Here is a 23,554-nt window from a genome sequence, read left to right as displayed (position 1 = left end):
TTTCTCCAAAAATTGTGATTTTATGACACTCTGAAGGGCAGTACAGCTAATCGGTTTCAGACCGAAAAGTCATTTTTATAGTATAGTATATCTCTGAATCGGTAGCAGCACATGTTGTGATTGTTGCCTGCTTCAAAACTAAGGTTGGTTCTTTGTCGGCATTTATGCCTCCAAACATGTTAAATTCGGTGAAATCTATTGCGAGTGTCGTGAGATTCAAAACATTTTGTTTCCTTTATCAATGGTTTCATGGCCGGTGTGAAGCAAACTTTCCACTTTTTAAATGCCTTAAATTTCGCAGTGAATGCATGTATAAATTATAAAAAGTAAGAGTAAAATGCGAAACTTTACAGTGAGTTAGGCATTTTTAGGCGAATATTAACAAATTAGGCTCTAATAACCGTTTTAGGGCATTTTAGGGCACTATAAAACTCTTTGAATACCTTTCAATTTCCATGAAACACAAATATTAATAATTATTTTTACTTTTCTCCTAAAGAAACAAAATAGGCATTTGCCCTAGAATCCGATGTCTGGTCATAATATATTAAAATACAAGAACAATAAATGGATAAAATTATAACAGATCTATTAAACTATAAAACATTGACACTTGATATAATTCTTCAGGGAGAAGAAATCATTTTTCGTAATTGATTTTTTGCGCGTGTTGTAATCAAACAAGTTGGGAACATTCATGGTTGCAATTAGCTATCTTTGTTTGGATTGTGGATTGTGTTGAGTAAATTGTATTAGCTATTATATCAAGTTTTTCAAAGCTTAATGCCATTAGCATTAAGTTGAGATGAATAATAGTATTAATATTAAAATAACAGTTTTTTTCCAGGATGTCACATCTCTAAGCTCAGTCTGTCGAGCGTAGGTGGTTGTTGTTGTTGTGGGGATGTGTTCTATACAGCTGCTCAGTCAAAGCTGATAGGAACACGAAATCATATATTATTACGTTATGATTCTTACTATAGAAGAAGAAGGCGACGACGACGATGATGATATTATCATCATAATTTTTTGTGGTTCAAGAGCGTGAATTTCATTTCTGCCGTTAGAAGTCTGAAATTAATTGCACATTTTGGCAATGGTCACTGTTGTGCTCAATACTCAATGGATTGACTTGGCATACTGTTGATGTTAAACATCACCATAACAGAATCACTCAAACAGATGAAGAAACTCACCTCTTCACATTGCCCATACACATCCACCACAGCATAGCACACAGATGGGATATCACAAGCAGCCACTCCTTGGTCCACGCCATTCACATATAAGTGGAGACGTGATTCACTGTCCACCAATACTCCCACCAAGTGGCAAGACTGCAAACTATCCAAGTTTGGTCCATAGCAACCTTTAACCTGAAAAGAAAGCCAATCATTATATTTAACTCATGTGGTAAGTCAGTAGCGGCTGGTGATCGAAATTCTTGGTGAGGCCAGATGTAACTTAAGTGCCTCCGATAGGAAATGTTTATGATATAAATTATTATTGTTATTATATTATTAATTTAATTATTACTGTATTATTATTATTATTATTATTATTATTATTATTATTATTATTATTAGTCTATTATTATTACTATTAATGAAAAATAATTTCACTCACCAAATAAGCTGTTATGCTGTGAGTTTCAGTGATTGTTTCAGTGTGATGAAGCAACCCATATTATGTGTTGAAAATCCCCTTTCTTTCTTTTCTTTTTATTTTTTCCTTTGACAGCAACAAACAAGGCCAAGAGAAGTTTATTTTGCACCACAACCATTTATGTTGCCCATACCAGGATGCAACAGAAACTGGTGTTTTGAGATTATCTGTCAGAAAAATTGTCAGCCATGTTGTAGGTATTATATCTCGGTAGGCTCTCTCTTAATTTAAAACTTCCTTTCTTTCAATATTATTTCTTCTCGAAAAAGGACACTCTAACAATGAATTAACTGCACCAGCATTATTTCTCTCATCTGTTTCTGTTTATATTTTCCCAAAATACATAACAACATTGGCCCAGATTCACTACTGTTCTACGACGTACAACACCCTCGCTTAAGTCATAAACTAATACATAAGGGGAGAAAATAGAGTGGGGTCTCTGCCTGCCAAAGAGCTGGAACTTTGTTATTTATGGCCTATTTAGGAAGACAAGTCACCACTGCTATTCCCACCCCACTCTACCCTTGAGGCCGGCCCATGGATGGGAGAAGTGAAACCTGACCAGGCCATGAGGCCAGACGAATTGTGCCTCAGCTACAACGTTAAAAGCGCAAACTCAAAGCCAGCGAAAAGACACGACTTGCACAAGCCAGACCCGGCACGAGCGATCCTGGCCTCACGAACAAATTTTACTGCAAAACAGGTCTATATACATCACAAGCCAGACCCGGCATGAGCAATCCTGGCCTCAGGAACAAATTTTACTGCAAAACAGGTCTATATACATCACAAGCCAGACCCGGCACGAGCAATCCTGGCCTCAGGAACAAATTTTACTGCAAAACAGGTCTATATACATCACAAAGTTTTCAAATGCTTCTACAGCGATATATGCTTCATTCAAATAACTATTACATTATATAAAAACACAAAATTTGATTTCAGTTAAGCCAAGTGACTGAGTCCCGGCCTCACTTGCCTCAGTCAATCAGCCGCCACTGGTGTAAGTACATTTGCTATTTTATGTAAATATTTCCTTACTGATTATTATTGGCATTTCTACGAAATGTCATCTCATGTTTACTAGATACCATTAAATTCTATACCGTTGGAATTATACTAATGGTCATTATTTACAGATTAGAATACTGGGTACATTCTAGCTGAATGACTAATGAGTTCACGATCTCGTGCCATCACAAGTCACGTGCCCCAGTGTTTTGTATGAATCAAATGGCCGGAAAAAGACTTGGATAATCACAAATGAGACAGTGTCCAAAGCAGACAGTGGTGTAGTTTCATTGTATGCAAAATATATTCAAACAAAAATACGAGTTAGAAAATAGTAGAGAGACATATGAATATTACTTTCTTAAAAGACAAACTAAATTGTGTTAATGATTTCGAGGCAGCTGAATGAAATATACCTCTAGATGTAATCTGTGTACACAAGTTTCTCATACAACAGATGCAACACTTCTTAATAAAAAAACTAAAGCTTTGTCTGTTAAGTTTAATACTAAAGTGCTACAAGAAATAAAATGGATTAAATATATTAATTGAATCAATGTGGCTTTAATAAGGGACAATACTTCTTATAATATAGGCTACCATTTTTGTTCTACTCGTAAGCTAAAATCAAAAATAAAATTAAGTTCACAAGTAGTTAGGTTCAACTTTAGGAACATACTTTCACTATGGTTGTTTAAACAAACTGTCCGAAGACAGGTTTGATCCTCTCAAGTGACACCAATAAGGTATCACGCACGAGGCAACTAAGCCAGGAGATAATGGGGTAGGGTGGCCAATTCCTTCCCCCTTCCATTGCAGACATCGCTGACTAGTAACATATTATACTAATTAGATTTCAGATGCATACAAACAATTTGAGGGGCGTTTTCACAAAACTCGTTATCTACATTTTTTTTTTTCGATTTTGAGGTTTTAGCGTATCCTTATGTTTTTGGGTCAGGAGAATCCAATGGTGCTATCAGAATTAAGCTAAAGTTGGTAAGTATATCAGTAAATTGATCTTGAAATAAAAGAGATTTTTCAAAACTCGGTATCTACAGTTGTGTATTTTAGAAAAGAGCTCTCTTGAAAAAAAAAAAAAAAAAAAACCAAGATTTTGTAGATAACGAGTTTTGTGAAAACGCCCCTCAGTTTTTCTTCCTGATACATACTGTCAAGTGAGATGTATTACCTGATAATAGACGTATATATCAGTCAGAACCTCAATCAGAGGTTTTCACTATGGTGTAGGTTTAAATTATTCAATTACCATAGTTTTGAAAACCATTGCAATTTGAGAACGAATTACGGACGAGAAAGGAAGTTCTATGGCAGCTTTAAGTTAAAGAAAGATTACTGAAAATATCCTGTTTTGAATGATGAGAACATACAAATTGTAGTCGTAAAGCACTTCTTAAAGACTTGAACTAACCTGTAAATTATTTTACACATCATGTATATTTGTTGCATCTCTTTCCAGGTTTAATATCTAACAAAATCAGGACGCAAGTGCTTCTTAGAAAGTGGATGAATAAATCTCATAGGAGAACAAGAACTTTTAATTCAATGTCACTGAGACTTTTGCAACTCTTATTTTCTTAAGTGAATTGAAATTATTTTCTGTATGCAGCGTAAAGAATTGTCTTTATTAAATATCTTCCTTTCTTCTTTACACATGTTATATTGGTCACTCATACGAAATCCTATCTCAGCTAAATACTTTGCTAAAAATATCACGTACCAGAGGCAGAAATGTTTTAATTCAGGTTATTTACTTTTCCTTTGATGTTTATTACCTTTTCATTTTTATTCTATATTAAACTACTACTATTATTGCTGTTACTACTACTCCTGCTGCTGCAATGCTTTTATGCTTCATATTGAGTTGTCACAATCAGCAAGCAAGTTGTGAAAGCAATTGATTGTGTTTGTTGTTTAGAATTTAAAACCAAGCTATGAATGGGTTGAATTAATAATTTTAATATTAGTCATTCCACATTCAATTCTTACAGGAAATATTGTCAATACTGCTCAATTTGTGTGATCTGACAAAAATAATTAGGAAATAACTTCCCATAATAAAAATTCACAGGTAAAACATGAAACCTAAATCAGTTAATTTTCATCACGTTCAAATGATAATTTTATAGATAAGAACAATTTATTTATGCCTTCAAAGAATTACCTTAATTCCGTTATGGAAAACGCAGTCACTGCAGATAATCCATGAATTTTTCTTGAAGCCAAGGGCTGTGAGAGGAAAATGAGTTTTCTCAGGAGACTGGCATGTGACACCACACATCAATGATGAAACCCAACGAGAATTCAATGAGTCCACTCGTACCTTAAATTGAAGTGAACATAAACAATATACTTGGTTCGGCATGGAAAATTTCGCTCTCCATGAAAGAACACAATACAACTATATACAATATATATATATATATATATATATATATATATATATATATATATATATATAATGAAGTAAACAAGCAATAAGTAAGCTTATTTATAGGTAAAAGATATGACTATATATATTCATGAATGGATGAACAAAAATGAAGAAATGAAAATACCGGTACATGTTTCTGAACTATAAAACTAAGTTGTAATATTTAAATACAATAGAGACATTGATTCAAATGACATCAGAAAAAAAAATCAACAATGAAAATAAGTAATTAATTACTCTGCATCTCGTCTTGGATTGTAAATGGTTAACACCAATTCCAGAATGTCTAAAACAAACCTCACCTGAAACAACTGTTCCCTGGGTAGTGGTTTGCTGGAAATTACAACACCTTGATTGTAGCTTGCTGTTCGTTTGGCTGTCCTACGCCCCTCACCCAACTGGACATTGCGGCCGTGGTTTTCATGGAGTTCAAAGACAATCGGCTGATGAGATGTTTCGAGTACTGTCTGATTGGAACCACTTGAGGTCTGACCCACAGCAGTTGTAGTGGTGATAGTTGTAGTTGTGGCTGTTGTCACAGGTGCCATGGACGAGTTCACCTCCACCGTGTCATCAAGTTTGCCATCACACGACTTTGAACGGCTCATTTCAGCTGTATTCACTTCTGCAGCCCCGAGTTCACTGACCAACACAATAATTATATTAATGAAATGTAGTTGGCTTCCAGTGATGAATGTTCATAACTGGCCCTGGATAAAATGATAAACATTTTAAATTTGTGCATGTTGTACATGTATGTAAGGAAGTATTATTTCCACTTCCTATCTTATTAATTACTACAAATCGCTTTTAGAGAACACAGAGGTTCATTGCCACCCCCATATAAGCCTATCATCGATCCCTATCCCGAGCAAGATTAATCCAGTCCCTACCATCATATCCCACATCCTTCAAATCCATTTTAATATTATCCTCCCATCTACGTCTCGGCCACCACAAAGGTCTTTTTCCCTCAGGTCTCCCAACTAACACACTATACGCATTTCTGGATTCGTCCATTCGTGCTGCATGCTCTGCTCATCTCAAACGTCTGGATGTAATATTCCTAATTATGTCAGGTGAGGAATACAATGTGTGCAGTTCTGCATTGTGTAACTTTCTCCATTCTTCTGTAACTTCATCCCTCTTAGCCCCAAATATTTTCCTAAGCACCTTATTCTCGAACACTCTTAACCTCTGTTCCTCTCTCAAAGTGAGAGACCAAATTTCACAACCATACAGAACAACCAGTAATATAACTGTTTTATAAATTCTAACTTTCAGCAGACTAGATGACAAAAGCTTCTCAGCCGAATAATAGCAGGCATTTTTCATTTTTATCTACATTTAATTTCCTCTCGAATGTCATTTATATTTGGTACTGTTGCTCCAGATATTTGAATTTTTCCACCTCTCCAAAGGATAAATATCCAATTTTTATATTTCCATTTCGTACTATGTTCTTATCACGAGACATAATCATATACTTTGTTTTTTCCGGGTTTACTTCCAAATCTATCTCCTTACTTGCTCAAGTAAAATTCCCGTGTTTTCCCTAATAGTTTGTGGATTTTCTCCTATGATATTGACGTCATCCGCATAGACAAGCAGCTAATGTAACCCGTTCAATTCCAAATCATCTCTGTTTTCCTGGACTTTCCTAATGGCATATTCTAGACCAAAGTTAAAAAGTAACGGTGATAGTGCATCTGCTTGCTTTAATCCGCAGTGAATTGGAAAAGCATCAGATAGAAATTGGCCTATACAGACTCTGCTGTATGTTCACTGAGACACATTTTAATTACTCGAACTAGCTTCATGACAATACCAATTCAATAAGAATACCGGTATTTTATAAAACGTCTTATCTATACAAACATTAATATAGTGAAATCTGTTACCAATAATTGAGAACAGAGTAATGGCAGATTTAGACATAATGCTATTACAACATGGAACCAGCGAATAGGGATTATAAAGAATGGACACTAAGCGAATTTGCCTGTGTTTTATTTCTCTGTGCGCCAGCGTTTAGTTCTACTTTCAAGCACTAGAGGTTAGTGTAATCGAGCATAGGCTAAGATAATAAGTGAGAATAGAGTTGAGACACAGGATTCAAACATCGCCTACCTTATTGCATAATCCAGTAACGCTTTGCTTCAAATAAATACAAGTTAACAGCTTTTCCTTATTTCTCAGTGACGAACTAGTTGTAATAATAATAATATTTTATATTTCAGATAATATATAATAAAGTATATTGTAAAATAATATAATACATTATAAAATTAAGTATCAAATTCGTTTAATATTTGTATATAATATAATATACGTATATGGTTTTACTTCTCGTAAGAGTTTTGTTTTTCCGTTTTCAGTGCTATCAAATCATTACATATTTTAATTGTTGTTGGGGTCAACGACTCAACTCTCATTATAAATATATATTATTATAATGTACCGAAGTACATATGATATTTCCATGCAGATATTCTGCGGTCATCATACGATGAAAGAGAAATGGAAAGGAGAAAAATTCTCTCCGGCGCCGGGATTTGAACCCGGGTTTTCAGCTCTACGTGCTGACGCTTTATCCACTAAGCCACACCGGATTCCACCCCGGTGTCGGAAGAATCGTCTCAGTTTTAAGTTCCAACTCTTGGGTTCCCTCTAGTGGCCGCCCTCTGCACTACGTCATAGATATCTATGAACCTAGGACCGAAGTCCACATATGTGCTGACGTGCACTCGTAATGAGTGACTATTTGGCCGGGATCCGACGGAATAAGCGCCGTCTTAAATCACAATGTGATTTAAGCATATCATATATATTATTATAATGTACCGAAGTACATATGATATTTCCATGCAGATATTCTGCGTCATCATACGATGAAAGCGAAATGGAAAGGACATATGTGGACTTCGGTCCTAGGTTCATAGATATCTATGACGTAGTGCAGAGGGCGGCCACTAGAAGGAACCCAAGAGTTGGAACTTAAAACTGAGACGATTCTTCCGACGCCGGGGTGGAATCCGGTGTGGCTTAGTGGATAAAGCGTCAGCACGTAGAGCTGAAAACCCGGGTTCAAATCCCGGCGCCGGAGAGAATTTTTCTCCTTTCCATTTCTCTTTCATCGTATGATGACGCAGAATATCTGCATGGAAATATCATATGTACTTCGGTACATTATAATAATATATATGATATGCGTAAATCACATTGTGATTTAAGACGGCGCTTATTCCGTCGGATCCCGGCCAAATAGTCACTCATTACGAGTGCACCTCAGCACATATGTGGACTTCGGTCCTAGGTTCATAGATATCTATGACGTAGTGCAGAGGGCGGCCACTAGAGGGAACCCAAGAGTTGGAACTTAAAACTGAGACGATTCTTCCGACGCCGGGGTGGAATCCGGTGTGGCTTAGTGGATAAAGCGTCAGCACGTAGAGCTGAAAACCCAGGTTCAAATCCCAGCGCCAGAGATAATTTTTCTCCTTTCCATTTCTCTTTCATCGTATGATGATGCAGAATATCTGCATGGAAATATCATATGTACTTCGGTACATTATAATAATATATATGATATGCGTAGATCACATTGTGATTTAAGACGGCGCTTATTCCGTCGGATCCCGGCCAAATAGTCACTCATTACGAGTGCACCTCAGCACATATGTGGACTTCGGTCCTAGGTTCATAGATATCTATGACGTAGTGCAGAGGGCGGCCACTAGAGGGAACCCAAGAGTTGGAACTTAAAACTGAGACGATTCTTCCGACGCCGGGGTGGAATCCGGTGTGGCTTAGTGGATAAAGCGTCAGCACGTAGAGCTGAAAACCCAGGTTCATATCCCGGTGCCGGAGAGAATTTTTCTCCTTTCCATTTCTCTTTCATCGTCTCATTATAAAGGAATTCTAAAGTCTAGACATTACAGTTAATGACGGATTTATTATTTTATGGATCCAATTTATTTTATTTGAGTATATAATGTACCTAGATGTATTAATTATATGTGTTATATTTCCGCTGTGTCGACTGCTAGCTGGTGTGATGTCAGCACCAACTCTAGGGAGAAAGCCGAATCTCACGCTTTAGCTGGCTTGAAGGTCATTGAAATCAGTCCGTCTATATCAAAGGTACCAACGCGAAGTGTCCATTCTTTATAATCCCTATTCGCTGATGGAGCTATTGGATTTACTTTCTCATCCAATAGAAGTTGGACTTCGATTTCTTTCGTATCTAGAAGTCCACCACTTTCAGCGAGGATTGAAATTGTTATCTTGGGTCCAGAGATAAGTATCACTACTCCACTGAGGTCGAAATTCCATTGTAATAAATTTGCTCCATCACTCACACAAAATTTTGTATTACTGAGGTGTTACTTTGGAAATGTGATAAAACCTTCGGAAATTTGCTTGATATAAATGCATGGACAAATTTCTGTTTCCACCTGTGATCATATTTAATAATCAAACTATAAACAATCCCTGTGCTAACACAGCAACTGCTGGAAAAGCGTAATATACAAAATTGTATAAAATAATAATACAGGTAACTCACGGGAGACGTGCAGAGTGCATTGTGGGTGTTGTTGCATCCAAAAGCATTTCCAATGAATCGTGCAATTTGCTGGAACGAAGTGATTCTGCCATGGCTCCTGCAAGGGCACCTTCTGCTTCTTCCACCTCTGTTGGAGATCCTACAACTGCAGGACCCTGACTCGACCTAACACTGGTCACAGCCACGCTCTGTGTATTCCCATACAGATCGACCACAGCAAATACACGCTGTAAGGAATTAATAGTAATAGTACAATAGTACAACAGTTCAATTACAACAGAATATGAGAAGAGGAAACAACATGCACTATAAAAACATTTAAGATGCATAGTTTGTCTTATATATATATATATATATATAAAGAACTTGCCATATTAACTTCATTTATGTATACAACCAAAAGAAAACTTTGAGTAAATTGGCTTTTATTAAATTTCTCATTCAAATTCAACGATCAATTCAATTTTGGTTAAAATCAATTAGAATGCTTACACTATTAAATTGTACATGTTGATTAATTCTATTGGAAAGTGGTACATAGGCCATTCCATGCAACATAATTCTAAGCAATACCTGGTAAATTACGAGTGCCGATCAGAAAGTAATGCCTCCAATTTTCTTTCTCCTTCAATAATTCGGTAATGTGAAAAATTTGAATTTGGCGCGATTCCTCAAACCTTCTACAATCCACTACAGTAACAGCTTTGTACAGAAGCTGAAGGGGAAAAGCAAAGTGGCCGATCAGTGACTGCAGAGACTCCACGCAACATCCGGTGAGTCGACGAAATCATTCATGATGATCGTCGAGTAACAACAGATGAATTATGTCTCATGCTCTCCATTGGTAAAGGCAGTGTGATTATTGATAAACTGGGAAACTGTGCACGCTGGGTACAAAAATATTGACCGACCAGAATAAAGAGACAAGGAAAACAATAGCCTCCGATCTGTTGCAACACTTCAGTGTGGAGGGGAAGGAGTTCTTGGCGAATATTGTGACTGGAGATGAGATTTGGGTTCACTGTTTTGAACCTGAATCCAAGAGACAGTCGATGGAATGGCATCGTCACACAACGTCGCCGAAGAAGAAAAAAATTGAAAACAGTGCGATCTACAGGGAAAGTTATGGCGACAGTCTTTTGGGATACAGAGAGTGTGATTCTGGTTGATTTTCTGGAGCAGGGTCGCACAATAAATTCTATTCAATACGTCGAAACCCTCAAGAAGCTTAAAGCACGTCTTCAGTGTGTTTGCCCATCAAAAACTACAGTGGATATTCTTCTTTTGGACGACAATGCAAGACCACATAACAATCAATGTACTACTGGTGAGATTACGAAAATTGGTTAGAAGTCTTGCCTCATCCACCATACAGCCTTGACTTACTACCATCAGACTTCCATTTGTTCGATCCACTGAAGGAAGCTCATCGTGGGCATCACTTTGAAGATGAGGAGAGACTGAAAAATTCCGTGTGTCAATGGCTGAGGAAGAAGGACAGTAATTTTTACCACACTGGAATCCATGCTATTGTTTCAAGATGGACAAAAACTGTGGAAAAAGAAACGGAGATTATATTGAAAAGTGATAAATTAATCGTGAATGTTGTGACTATTATGCTATGTAAATTCCATTTAATTTTCTTGTAAATTAAAAAAAGGAAGAAAAAAATAGGAAGCATTACATTCTGACTGCCCCTCGTACTTCATCAAGGCAAATATGTCGGTACATAGAAATGTCATTCAGTGCTGGAATATGAAACTGATAAATTAGCCAATCTAATAGCCCATTCATAAATGTCACATAATGGTATGTTTTATAGGTGCATAAATGTAATATGAAATCTAATTGCCTCATGTGACGAACCATAGCTGTGAGAAATTCACCACACCAAAATATCTTTGTAACACGTCTTAATTAGTAACTATATACTTTCGGCATAGCCTCTGATAAATTCAGCATTAAAAATCTTCAGTAATTATTTTTTTTATTAATTTTTACACCACATTGCACATTCATCTGCAAACTGAACATTAACTCCAAGTGCAGGAAATTTAAATATAAATCCATTGGGTTAAAAACGATTCTAAACGTCTTGTAACATAAGAGACAACCTTCCATTAAAACTTTTTTTACAATACATGCAAAATATATTATGATTATCCAGCTGAAACTTTCACTTTTTGAGAGATGCACGGTAGCACACAAAGCTCTACTACACTAACACCACTAATACTAATATGAGATATTAAAATTAATTTTTACACGAAATTTTTCAACATTAGTAATAATTTTAGAATAATAAATAAAGGGGTTAAACAGGGGTGTCCTTTATCACCAGCATTATTCAATCTGTACATAAATAAAATCACTAAACGATGGAAATATAAAATAAATCAGTATATGATAGGAAACACCGACATTACGGTACTATATGCAGATGATCAAATAATTCTGGCAGATTCCGAAGATAATTTACAGCTAGTTATACATAATTTATGGATAATTTTAAATCAGTACAACCTAAAAATATCAGTTAATAAAACGAAAACCATGGCATTCGTCGGAACAAACCCACTCAGAGGAAAAATAGTGATAAATGGACAAATTATAGAACAAGTAAATTTTTTCACTTACCTAGATTGCCACCTCTCTTACATCTTTCCAAGAGACACAGAAAACAAGTTAAATTTCAACAACTGATAGGTACAATGAAGCGAGTTCTAATTAAGGAAGTATGATCAGAGAAAATTTTAAATTCTACAGGACATTAGCAGTACCAACATTCCTATATGGCTCAGAGACCTGGACACTTTCATCAACTCAGTTGAGAATAATTAAAGCAGCAGACTATTAAGACCTTTAGCAGAGCATTTGCTACTAGAATACATATCAAATGAAGAGATTCGTCAAAAATTCAATATAGATAATGTCACCAGCAAAATTCACACATATAGAAATAAATGGAAGACTCATAAAGAGAGACTGACCCCAGACAAAAAGCACATCAACGTCTACATTATACACCACAAGGCAAGAAACCAAGAGGGCGCCCTAAGAAAGTTGAACAGAACAGGCGAAGAGGTCTAATCCATGAACTTACTGATGATGATAATTGACGAAATTTTTTCTGATATTCAATTCATTTCGACCAAAATGACGCAAGTATTTCGTCAGTACATTCTACTGTAAGGTGTAATTTACTAGAGTGTATCAATTCAGATTTAATAAATGGAAGTAGTAAAATGAGTGGGATAATTTGGTAGAGGAAGTGACTTTGAATTGGAACAATAAAGGCTCGACTGTGAGCAAACTTTCAGAACAGTTTTGAGGTCTCTAGTAGGTAAGTACCAAGGACCTGCTCCCTATTCAGATATATAAAATTCAATATAAAACTATTTTATGAATATTTTCGTTTTGCTTAGGTAGTAAAAAATACGTATGTTCTCATACCTATTAAGAAAATATGCGAACCACTTTCAGAGGAAGAAAAGAAAGCACTACAGTGCTTGTATTTAGGTCTGATCCTGCTCAGCTTGATGTGCAGTGGTAGCAATGAGTCCATTGTCAGAATATGTTCACTTTGAGGGGTATTGGGTTAGTTCAATGGTGCATATTCAAGCCTGTATGGGCAAGCGTGTGCCACAGGCAGATTGCTCTGTGCCCAGGTTATTTCTCTTCCCCTACAAGGACACATTGAAGGAGGGCTAGCTGTGCAAAGATTGTCCATTGAGAAAACCCACATTTAAAATAAATGTCACATACCACTTTCATCCACTTAGCCCTTCAAATGTGTATATGACAAAGGGATGCTAATCGTATTATAATGAACTCTCTTCAGTAAGAGTAGTGATTATCTGGATTGGCCTGGAATTGTTAGCAGAGCACAAAATTCTGCATATAAGAATTTATTTCTCTTAAACTAAGGTTCTAAGAACATACTGGACAGCTCATTTCATTCGTATCTTCATCTTACGCATAAACAGAGTGAGTGAGAGAGAGGGGAGAGATGGGGAGATAGGCAGGGAGGAAAGAGAGAAAGAGAGACACACACAAAAACGAGCAATGTTACCAGTACCAAATTTAAATGAGCATAAAGTATAAAAATCACTACGAATTTTTTAATAGTCATTACCCCAAAACAATTTAATAAATGACTTCAGTTTTAAGTGAACAACTATCAGTCATGTAGAACTGTGGAGCTGAAGAAAATGTGAGTGAAGCTGAAGTTGGTACATATGTACCAATGCACCTGTGAGATGGAATTTATTACATACAGCAATAAGATGACAGGTGAAGGTGATGAATTCCTTAACTAAAGAAGATTTTAGAGACATATTGCACGTACTTAAAATGATTCAACTACGTAATTATGACTATACTGTTTAATACAAATTTGTATTTTTACCTTAGGCAAGTTGGTTGCTGCAACTCCCATATCTTCCCCATTGAGCAGGAAACGCAAGTTTCCATCACCATCTCGACGCACTCCAACTCGGTTCCCTGACACCAGCCACTCCAGACTTGGACAGTAGTTTACTTTGAGTGTGCTTGAATTGCGACGCACCTCATTACCTGATGAAATATTTCAAAGACTTATACTGTCACACTGCATAGTTATTTGACATAACCAACACACAAAATATGTAGAGTGTATGGAACATCTCTGTTTTATTTGTTTCAATTAATTAAATCTAAAAAATAAAAATGTATGATCATGAATTAAAATGAAATGCAGAGAACTATCTCCCCTTACAAAGAACAATTGCACATTGATGAACATGAACTAAGGTGTTTTGCAATTCTGACGAAAACTAATGTGTGGTAAAGTACTACAAGTAATATATTTTTGAAGAATTTTTTTTTTCGTTTTTCTTGTTTATTCTTACTAGTAATGCCTTACTAACAGTAAGAACCGTAATATTAATGAAACAAATACCTCTTTGGCTTTAACAGAATTTTTACATGATACCTGTACTATCCTCCTTCATATGTTTATTTGCTAAGATACCAATCACATGAAGATGCTGTTAGTTTATGTATAAATGTATTCACACCTGCTTGACTAGAATTACAGTAAAACCTCGTTTAATGTTCCCATTTTTAAGAAATAACTTAAAAAGTTCTGGCAGAATTACTATAAAAACAATGTAATTGGTTCCTGCTTTGAGGAAAATTTCGCTTTTGAGGAATACATTTGAATGAATTTGCGAATACGCAACCTGTTTTAAAGAAATTTCGAACCTAATCCAAACATCTGTGTTCGATTTCTGTACAAAGTACTGTCACAGCAGTGTGACACTAGCAGCAGTAAATTGCGAGTGATAGTAGGCCTATGCATCGATATTTTAATTGGAAGCAAGCTCATAGAAATATTAATGTATGTTTGCATATGAAAATTATAAATTTAATTACAGTACGCACGCACGCACACACACATGTATATATATATATATATGATATGATATAGGGTTACCATATTCTGAAATCTGAAAATGCTGACACATTCCTCTCACCAACGAACTCCTTGTACCAACTTCGTCATTTATATCGCTTCTATAGCTTCTGCATATTTAGACTATCACTAGATCTAATTTTCTTTAACAGTTCCTTGTTACTTACTATATAAATAGTAAAACATAAGTTTACATGCGAAATGTCGAAAATTAAATTTCACTGAAACAAGTTTTTCACAGAATCGATGGTAAGTCTAATCCATGGAATTTAATAACTTACTTTTCTTCTTTACCTACCAGTATAATTTTTTATTAGCTATTCTACTATCTCGGTACAATAGCCCTTTCAATATCACAATCACTTATACTGAATAACACACTGATTTTCCTACCCCGTTTTTCGTTCTTTCACTCATATCAGTTTACCATATCCACACTCTCTTCACACTTCATTACTCTACCACAAGATTTCTGTCCTACATATCACTTCAGTTTCATTCTTTTCTCACTAAGTTCAATACATCCAATCTTATTATCACCTGTTTTTAAGCACCTCTCCTATCAGTTCTACTCATTATGATTGTATCCATCTCTTTTACTTGACTTATTATTCGATCCTACATTTCAAAACATCAAACTAATTAATTAATCACTCTAACCTTCATTATTTCATCTATTACTGTAACATAAATTTATATTTCAATATTACTTCACTACAACCTACAACCCCAATTATTCACTTCTTAAAACAGTACGTCTTCATACATATTCCTACACATTCTTCATTATGCATAACACAGCACTATTATTATCATTTCCTACACTGTTCCGGCCCACCCACATCATTTCAATCCTTCCATACACCAGTTTTTAAGGTTACACATTTTTTTTTCTTTTTTTCCTTCGCCTACAATACAGTAGAGTAGGCAGACCTGTCTTGTGACCTTATCATGTGCCGTGGCTATGTCACTAATGGGTATGGAGGGAGAGGATCGGTTTTAGTCTGAGATGAACTTCCATGTCGGTATATTCATATAAGCATCATGAAACAAACTCTCTTTTTGATAGCTCATTCTTTCCCCTCTCACACAGCTCACATGCAGGTCTCGTCTCCTCATCTGTACTTAAAAATATTATGTTATTGTGATTATGTGAAAATATATTGCGGAAGTACCGGTATATTGCCAATGTGTATTTGCTAATAGTAAATTTATGAGTATTAAGAATATGCAAATACAATGTAGTTAAATGACCTAAGAGATATCAGTTTTTACTCTCAGCCCTAAGTTCTGCCCAAGGGCAGGACTTTCATTGCAAACCCAGTATTCTCCAATCTTCCTATTTTCCACCTTCCTCTAGTCTCTGCATATGATCCATTAAATGAAAATCCTCTTTCAAGAAAAACCCGCATAAAAGGAAAAAATAATTATTCCCCTAGAGATTCGTTAAAAAGAGGTTTTACACTATATTTTAAAGTTTCAATTCCTGACAATATCCATCGGTGATTCCACTCCTCTTTGAATGGTTATGTTGTTTCAATCACTTAGTGCAGTTTTCAGATTTCCATTAAAATAGGACTTCATTCCATCCTTGAACTATAAGGAAGCATACTGTACAGAAAGGTGATTAGTAAAATTGCATACAAATTCTTTACAAGTTATTTACTTCAAACTACTGTACTCAGCCTAAAGAAGAAGTGGTAGAATAATTACAGATGATACAAATGAAAGATATACGAAGATGAAATTAGGTACTGTATGAAAATATTATCATGCAATTTTTTGGAAGTAGTAGAAAGTATCGCTTTTCATGTCTATAGCCCATTGGGAATCTGACATTCCAATAGAGACGAGAGATCATGACTTCCGCTATTTTATTGAAAACTGTATCTTACTAAGGAAATACGTACATATGCTTTCTACCTCAAGAAACAGTAATACTAATAACGTTCAATTGTGAGTTGTTACCAGTGGCAGTCAGTGACAAAAATACTAAGTGTGCTATAGCATACAACATATAATAACTTATACAATAAAATGTAACATTTTCTCAACTGACAACACTGCAAGAACAGTGAGGCGTTCCTGTGATATGGTGTTCCTTAAAAATATTTTTATCTTTTTTAGTGTTTAAAAACACATTTCTGATTCTGCAATTATCATTGGCGTTGTAACAAGTATTCTCAACAATTTTGTTACTTCAGAAAACGTATCTTGTAGGTTACATGGTAACACAAGCTGCAGTAATGGAACAGCACCATCAGTGTTTCTGAAATCTTTTCTCTTTGTCTTTAGCTTATTCTTTTCCAGAGTGAGATAATTCTGAATAGCAACTTCGAGTTTTCTTTCTGGAAAATTCATATGAAAGTCACTGAACTTGGCAGAATTTAGCAAGTTTGCAACTTCAAGATGGCTTAATGACCCGAAATGATTCTGTTACAAAATACTTTGGTATAAATATGCCTGGCTTTTGATTTTCTTATTGACTGACAAAGACTCAATTTCGGTACATATATACATGTGGTCTGTGGATTCTCTGATCTGCCTGACAGCCCATATAAAATGAGACAAAGCATTTTTTTACATTAACTACATCAGTTGATCTTGCTTGTAACAAGTTATACAAAATGTAAACATGTGGCAGCATTATTTTGCTAAAAACATTAACAAATAAAGGAATTCTCCATCTTCCAAATAACGTAGCAGTCCAACAGGTCTGTGACAAATCTTATTGTGTAGCATTTTCTCCAGTCCCAAGAAACACTGTTTTAGATTCCCTTTGTTTTAAAACCTACATTGTCAGGTCTTGATTTAAAATTCCAGCTGGTGGCACAGACACCAATCGGCCACAGCTCCTACTGCAATGCTATTCTTAGAGGCAACTCTAGGAAATATTAAGAGAGAATGCACAGATACAATTTTTGTCTCTCTTTTTCACCCATAGAAACAGAGTTATTTTTCATAGTACCGCGCAGGTGATTTTAATGCCATCTAATAGCCCTTGTTTATTACAATGTTAGACACGAATGATTAAAGAAAACCAAAAAAGCTTACCAGTAATGTACCATGTGTCAGCTGTCAGTCCTGAAATGGTCGGTGGCAAGTTTCCTGCTGGGTAGCTGTCTGAGATCTGTAATGCAGTCACTCCCATGTGCAGTGTTCCTGCCCACTGGAGAGCTACTTCCTGAATGCACACCTCAAATGTTTCATCTGGTTCCAGAGGACTGTTGCTGAATACCAGTGCGTGCGCATAGTTTCGAACTCGAGTAGCAACAGTGTTTCCAGAGCGTAATATCACGTTCTTGCCACAGGAGACGCTAAATCTGTAAGCAAGTTTATTCTGCTGTTGTAAAATTAATTCTCTATACAGCTGATGTATACTTCTTTAATAAGTCGTTACCATCCTCGTCACAGTCATCGTCGTCATCATCATCATCTATCCAAAAATAAAAGAGTAAATTGCTGCTCTATATTATTTTCCAGAGATGCCATTACCAGCAGTTTTTACAGTAAATACAACGTACAGGGTAAACAGTCAACAGGGGTCCATCAATGTGGAAATAATTCTTTAAAAACATGCAGAATACTACCTTGCCAACTTACATAGGAAGTGAAATGAGCTATTTTGATTAAACTTTACCAAATTATAGGGTTTGAAGAGCAGAATCCAACACATCTCAGTTATAGGCGTAAAAACCAGAGAGTTTTCCAAATAATGTCATTTTAAAACAGTGTTGTTGCCAAATATCTTCACTATTGCAGAAGAAAGAAAATCAATTTGCCTGCTAGTGTGTGATTACAAAATAATTAATCGTGTATCTCTTAAAATAAACTCAGCATCTTATTTACAAGTAACTATTCTAGTGTGTTATGCATTACTGACTGAATTAGTAATACGTTATTTGCTTAGTGATTAAATACATTATATTCTAAGTAACTAGTATTCTATTAAATAAGCATGTGACATGTTACCATAGATTAAGATGACTTTAAAATTTTTGTATCATTGTTAGATTAATGTACACTGGCGATGCTATGAATAATTGTATTCCAACAGTTAATAAAATACCTACCTACCTACCCACCTACCTATCTTGTTTGCCAAGAGTCAGGATATCCGAATGGATAAGAATGCAGACTAGTATGGCTGAGGGTGTTTATTCGAATCTGTGTACTTGCACATCTTTTGTTGGTCTTTACCTCATTATTTTCTACTTTGAATAATTTTTACATTATCATGATACTGACACTCTCTATTATATTTCATATACGTTTCAATACTTTTTCTCCGTATCAAGCTATGAATCCCATTGGTTGGTGTAAGTGAGAAATGTGTTGAAACATACCATAACCGAAATTCAATGAAAGAGCACCAACATAATGATAATGTAAACCATTACTGAACAGCAGAAAATAATAAATAACAAAATAAAAAATTAGATAAGATTTGAACCTAGACTCTAATACATACCAGTCCACAACGATATCCATTCGGAAATCTTACCCACCTGACTACTTACTGAAAAATGAACTGCAACTGATGGGTGGCAAAAGCCTGACAATACTGTTTTGAAAAGTCTTTAAAACAGACGTACTATCTATGTTTATAATCTACAAGTGTTTCAGTCTACTCTTTAAACCAAATATTTTGCATAGGTTTCATTAAAAAATTTCGTTCCTCGGAAACCTCTCCTTGTTAGAAGTTGCTCACAGTGCACTGTGGGTAGGTGCAATGACAACGATGATGGTGATGATGATGATGATGATGATGATGATATTATTATTATTATTATTATTATTATTATTATTATTATTATTAATTGAGATATTTGTTAGTATCAACAAAAAAAGACCAATTTATTTTCAATCCCAGTTCTGGAGCACATTCTCATATCAGTATCAACAAAAATTTACTTGCTTTGTAAGCGATGTACCTCACAAAAAATAGTGTTCAAGCTTACGGAAATTCTCCACTTCGGTATCAATCGTAATTTCTGGAGTTATCTCAGCAGGTGAATCATGTTTGCTTCAGCAACATGTTTTTAAGTACAATGTCTGAGTAGGTTATATGATGGTTGTACAACGAAGGAAAATGTATGAAAATCTGAGAGACTGGTATGTAATTAATTATAAACACATTTAGCGATTTCAGAATATACAGTAATACTAGAGCAATATTTTTTTTCGGATAAACTACAAAACAAGAGAAGCTTTGTCTACTGAAGAAAATATACTATATTTTATATTATGTACGTAATTCTGAATTTTGCTGGCAGAAGTTGTCAGTGTGGATCACACTATACTGTTTCATTTAATAGTTTATTCTACGTAACACAAAAAATCACAAAGAAAGTCTCTGTATATAATTTGGACTAAATCGCCACTATCATTTTTTTTTCAAATAGAGATCTACATATTTTTTTACTAAAAATTATTATACTTCATGTGTTTCATTCCGAATAAATTAATACATATATACTGACAATGAACAAAATTCATCTCATAGTTTAAATTATATCATTGCACAGAGTCCTCTGTATATGACACCACAGAGTGTACAGAAATGTTACTCCCACCTGCGATATACACCAAAGTTCAGAAACATTTTTCAGGCATTGCAGTGTGCAGGTCACCTCAGTTTGTTGTAAGCTACTGAAGGGATTACTCATTCGTGCATTGTGTAGTGTTAGTTGTGTGTTTTTTCTATTTGTGTGAGAATAATGACGCGATTACCAATTCATGAATAGTGTAGTGCAAGCTATTATGTTTTTTATAATTGTTTGAGAATGGTGTAGTAAGTAAGTGTTTGTAGTGTTTGCAAAAAATGGGTCATACCTAAAATGCCATCGACAATTTCGTCATGAATTAGCATATCTATGATTGTGCAATTAATTTAAAAGTTTTATAATCAGTTATATGGATCAGTTTTAGACAGAAAGAAAAATAGGAAGCACACTGTACTGACCAAATAAAAATTGGATGACTCTCCTACAACAAAGTCCAAAAAGATCTCTATCCTGTTTAGCTGGCTGTATAGGCTGGTGTTCTTTAGATATAATCTCACAGAGCAACAAAAATGTTACAATTAAAATCATATAAGGTTACTGTTATGTGTTCATGAACTCTCATTCTTTGATTATGACATAAGAATCTGGTATTGTAACAGCCTGTTAAACTCAGTGTAGCCGATCTGGAGTTGCACTCAGGCGCGGATTCGATTCCCGCTTGGGCTGATTACCTGGTTGGGTTCCCCCCCCCCCCCCGAGATTTTCCCCAACTGTAAGGCGAATGTCAAGTAATCTATGGAAAATCCTCAGCCTCATCTCGCCAAATACCATCTCGCTATCACAAATTCCATTGACGCTAAATAACCTAGTAGTTTTATAATGTCGTTAAATAACCAACTAAAAAAATCTCAGTGCATGACAGCATCGTTAATCCAGAACTATTGTTTTTACTGACAAGCGGTTATGTAAATACACAAAACAATTGCTACTAGAGCACCCAAAACCCCCATCAGTTTAATCAAACTTCTTTTCATTATATTAAAGTCAGTACATGGGGTGCTATGACTTCAAATAGAATCATCATGTCCATATTTTTTCATGATATAGTAGATTCTCTTCGTTATGTTAAAAACATACTCTCCCCTACCCAGTGATTAGCCGAGTATTACAAAACAATCTTTAGAGATACAGTATCAAAAATGTATTGAAGCAGAAGGAAGACATTCTGAACATCTTTTTTCACATAGGTAAGATGTACTTGTACTGGTATTCACTTTTAAGTTGTTCATAAACATTTTCCCTGCTAAACAGGTTCCAGAAACTGAAGTGACTACCATAGAAATGGCGGCAAATTTCGTGATAATTATGAGAGACATTTAATAGAAAATGCCACTGAGCTTGCAGTGTGGGGGAAGAGTCATATATGAAGGACCATGAACATAGACATATGGCATGCTCAAAACCACTTTTCCATGCATATGTTTCTATATATATATCTCATCATCACAACACTTTCCTTTTATATTCCATATAACGAGAAAGTAAAAAGAGTTAAAAAATGTTGATATTACTTGGCTTGGATTCTCATTTATGGAGAATTTCAGAGGTTTACACAATACTGAATTCAAATTAGGCAAATTTACTACTTCGTGGAGGCTCCTTTGCTTATGATATCTTATCAGAATGTTGCATATCCAGATTAGAGTTCCTACAATTAGAGTATAACTGCAGAACGAGGTATAATAGAAGGATGATTTCGCTAGCTCAATCAACATTCTGTAGTTTTTTCAAAGTAAAATAAGGATAGTTAAGAAAAAGTATCTTAAATCATCTTGTGTTGTTTTGTTCTGCATAATTTTGACCATACATCTTTGTAACGAGAAATTATCAAATACAAGAAAACAATGATGAAAATACTGAAGTTTAAGAAGATTAAATTATATTAGAGAGTGAAAATACTGAAGTTTAGGAAGATTAAATTATATTAGAGAGAGAGGGCAGAGAGAAAGAAATATAAATTATTGCTAAACTAATACATAATCTCTGAAATTATTAATTTTACGATTAATAAATATTCCTAACTTTTATCTGGTACAACTTACATAAATCAAATATTTATGACGAAATAAATCTTAAGAAAACCTGTCATAGCTCAAGTTGTAGTGCATTTGTCTACTGACTTGAGCCTGTTCTCAGGAGTGGATTCGAATTACTCTGGTTGGGATTTTTTCAAAGTTTTCCTCAACTGTAAGGCGAATGTCAAGTAATCTCGTAGCGAATCCTTGGACTCATCTCGTCAAATATCATCTCCCTATCACTAACGTCTGAGATTCAATCCTACATTTTTCTTCCAAACTGCATTGAATGATATTTCACGATAAATTACTTTTTTTTTTTTTTTTAACCAAATATGAAGTCCTAATTCTTTGATTGTCATTGGGCCAAATTATTTTATTTAATGTACTTTGTGTGCAATTCTGCTGTCACAGGTGTGAGCGAAAGTTGATAAGTGAAGTAAAATGTCTTCTGTCACTGAGCAAACTCAATATGTACATAAGAAATTTTTAATGATATGAAGATGGAGAAATTGTTTATACGACAAGAACAAACTACTAGCTTTTACTCAGAAGAATTTACTGAGAAAGTATTGCTCATTTTCATTACTCTAATCCCCTGTTGAATGATGGAAAGAGAAACTAAAGTACTTTTTAAAGACTGCCCAAAAAAAAAAAACCGTCATCCATAAAAAAAATTCCACTTGAACTCGCAGGTTTTGAACTTGGGTCTCCAACATGGAAATCCAGTGCTCTAGTAGTTTGGCTGAAGGGACACCATATTACTATCCCTTGTGTTACTACAGAAGCTATAATATATTGAATTTGAATAAATTA

General features: G+C 35.1%; 1 protein-coding gene across 1 annotated transcript in view; it reads right to left on the bottom strand.

Annotated features, from left to right (window-relative positions):
- Positions 1-23,554, bottom strand: part of Neurl4 (neuralized E3 ubiquitin protein ligase 4) — a 124,415-nt gene that overhangs the window by 49,727 nt on the left and 51,134 nt on the right. The window contains exons 16-21 of the mRNA XM_069834575.1: positions 18,211-18,479; positions 14,110-14,276; positions 9,702-9,928; positions 5,437-5,776; positions 4,865-5,023; positions 1,197-1,376 (exon numbers count right to left, since the gene is read on the bottom strand). Of these exons, the coding sequence (XP_069690676.1) occupies positions 1,197-1,376; positions 4,865-5,023; positions 5,437-5,776; positions 9,702-9,928; positions 14,110-14,276; positions 18,211-18,479 (1,342 nt within the window). The remainder of the gene's footprint in view (positions 1-1,196; positions 1,377-4,864; positions 5,024-5,436; positions 5,777-9,701; positions 9,929-14,109; positions 14,277-18,210; positions 18,480-23,554) is intronic.

This window comes from Periplaneta americana, chromosome 9 (genome assembly GCF_040183065.1).
Source record: "Periplaneta americana isolate PAMFEO1 chromosome 9, P.americana_PAMFEO1_priV1, whole genome shotgun sequence".
Classification (NCBI taxonomy): Eukaryota; Metazoa; Arthropoda; class Insecta; order Blattodea; family Blattidae; genus Periplaneta; species Periplaneta americana.
This window is presented reverse-complemented; position numbering and strand designations above follow the sequence as displayed.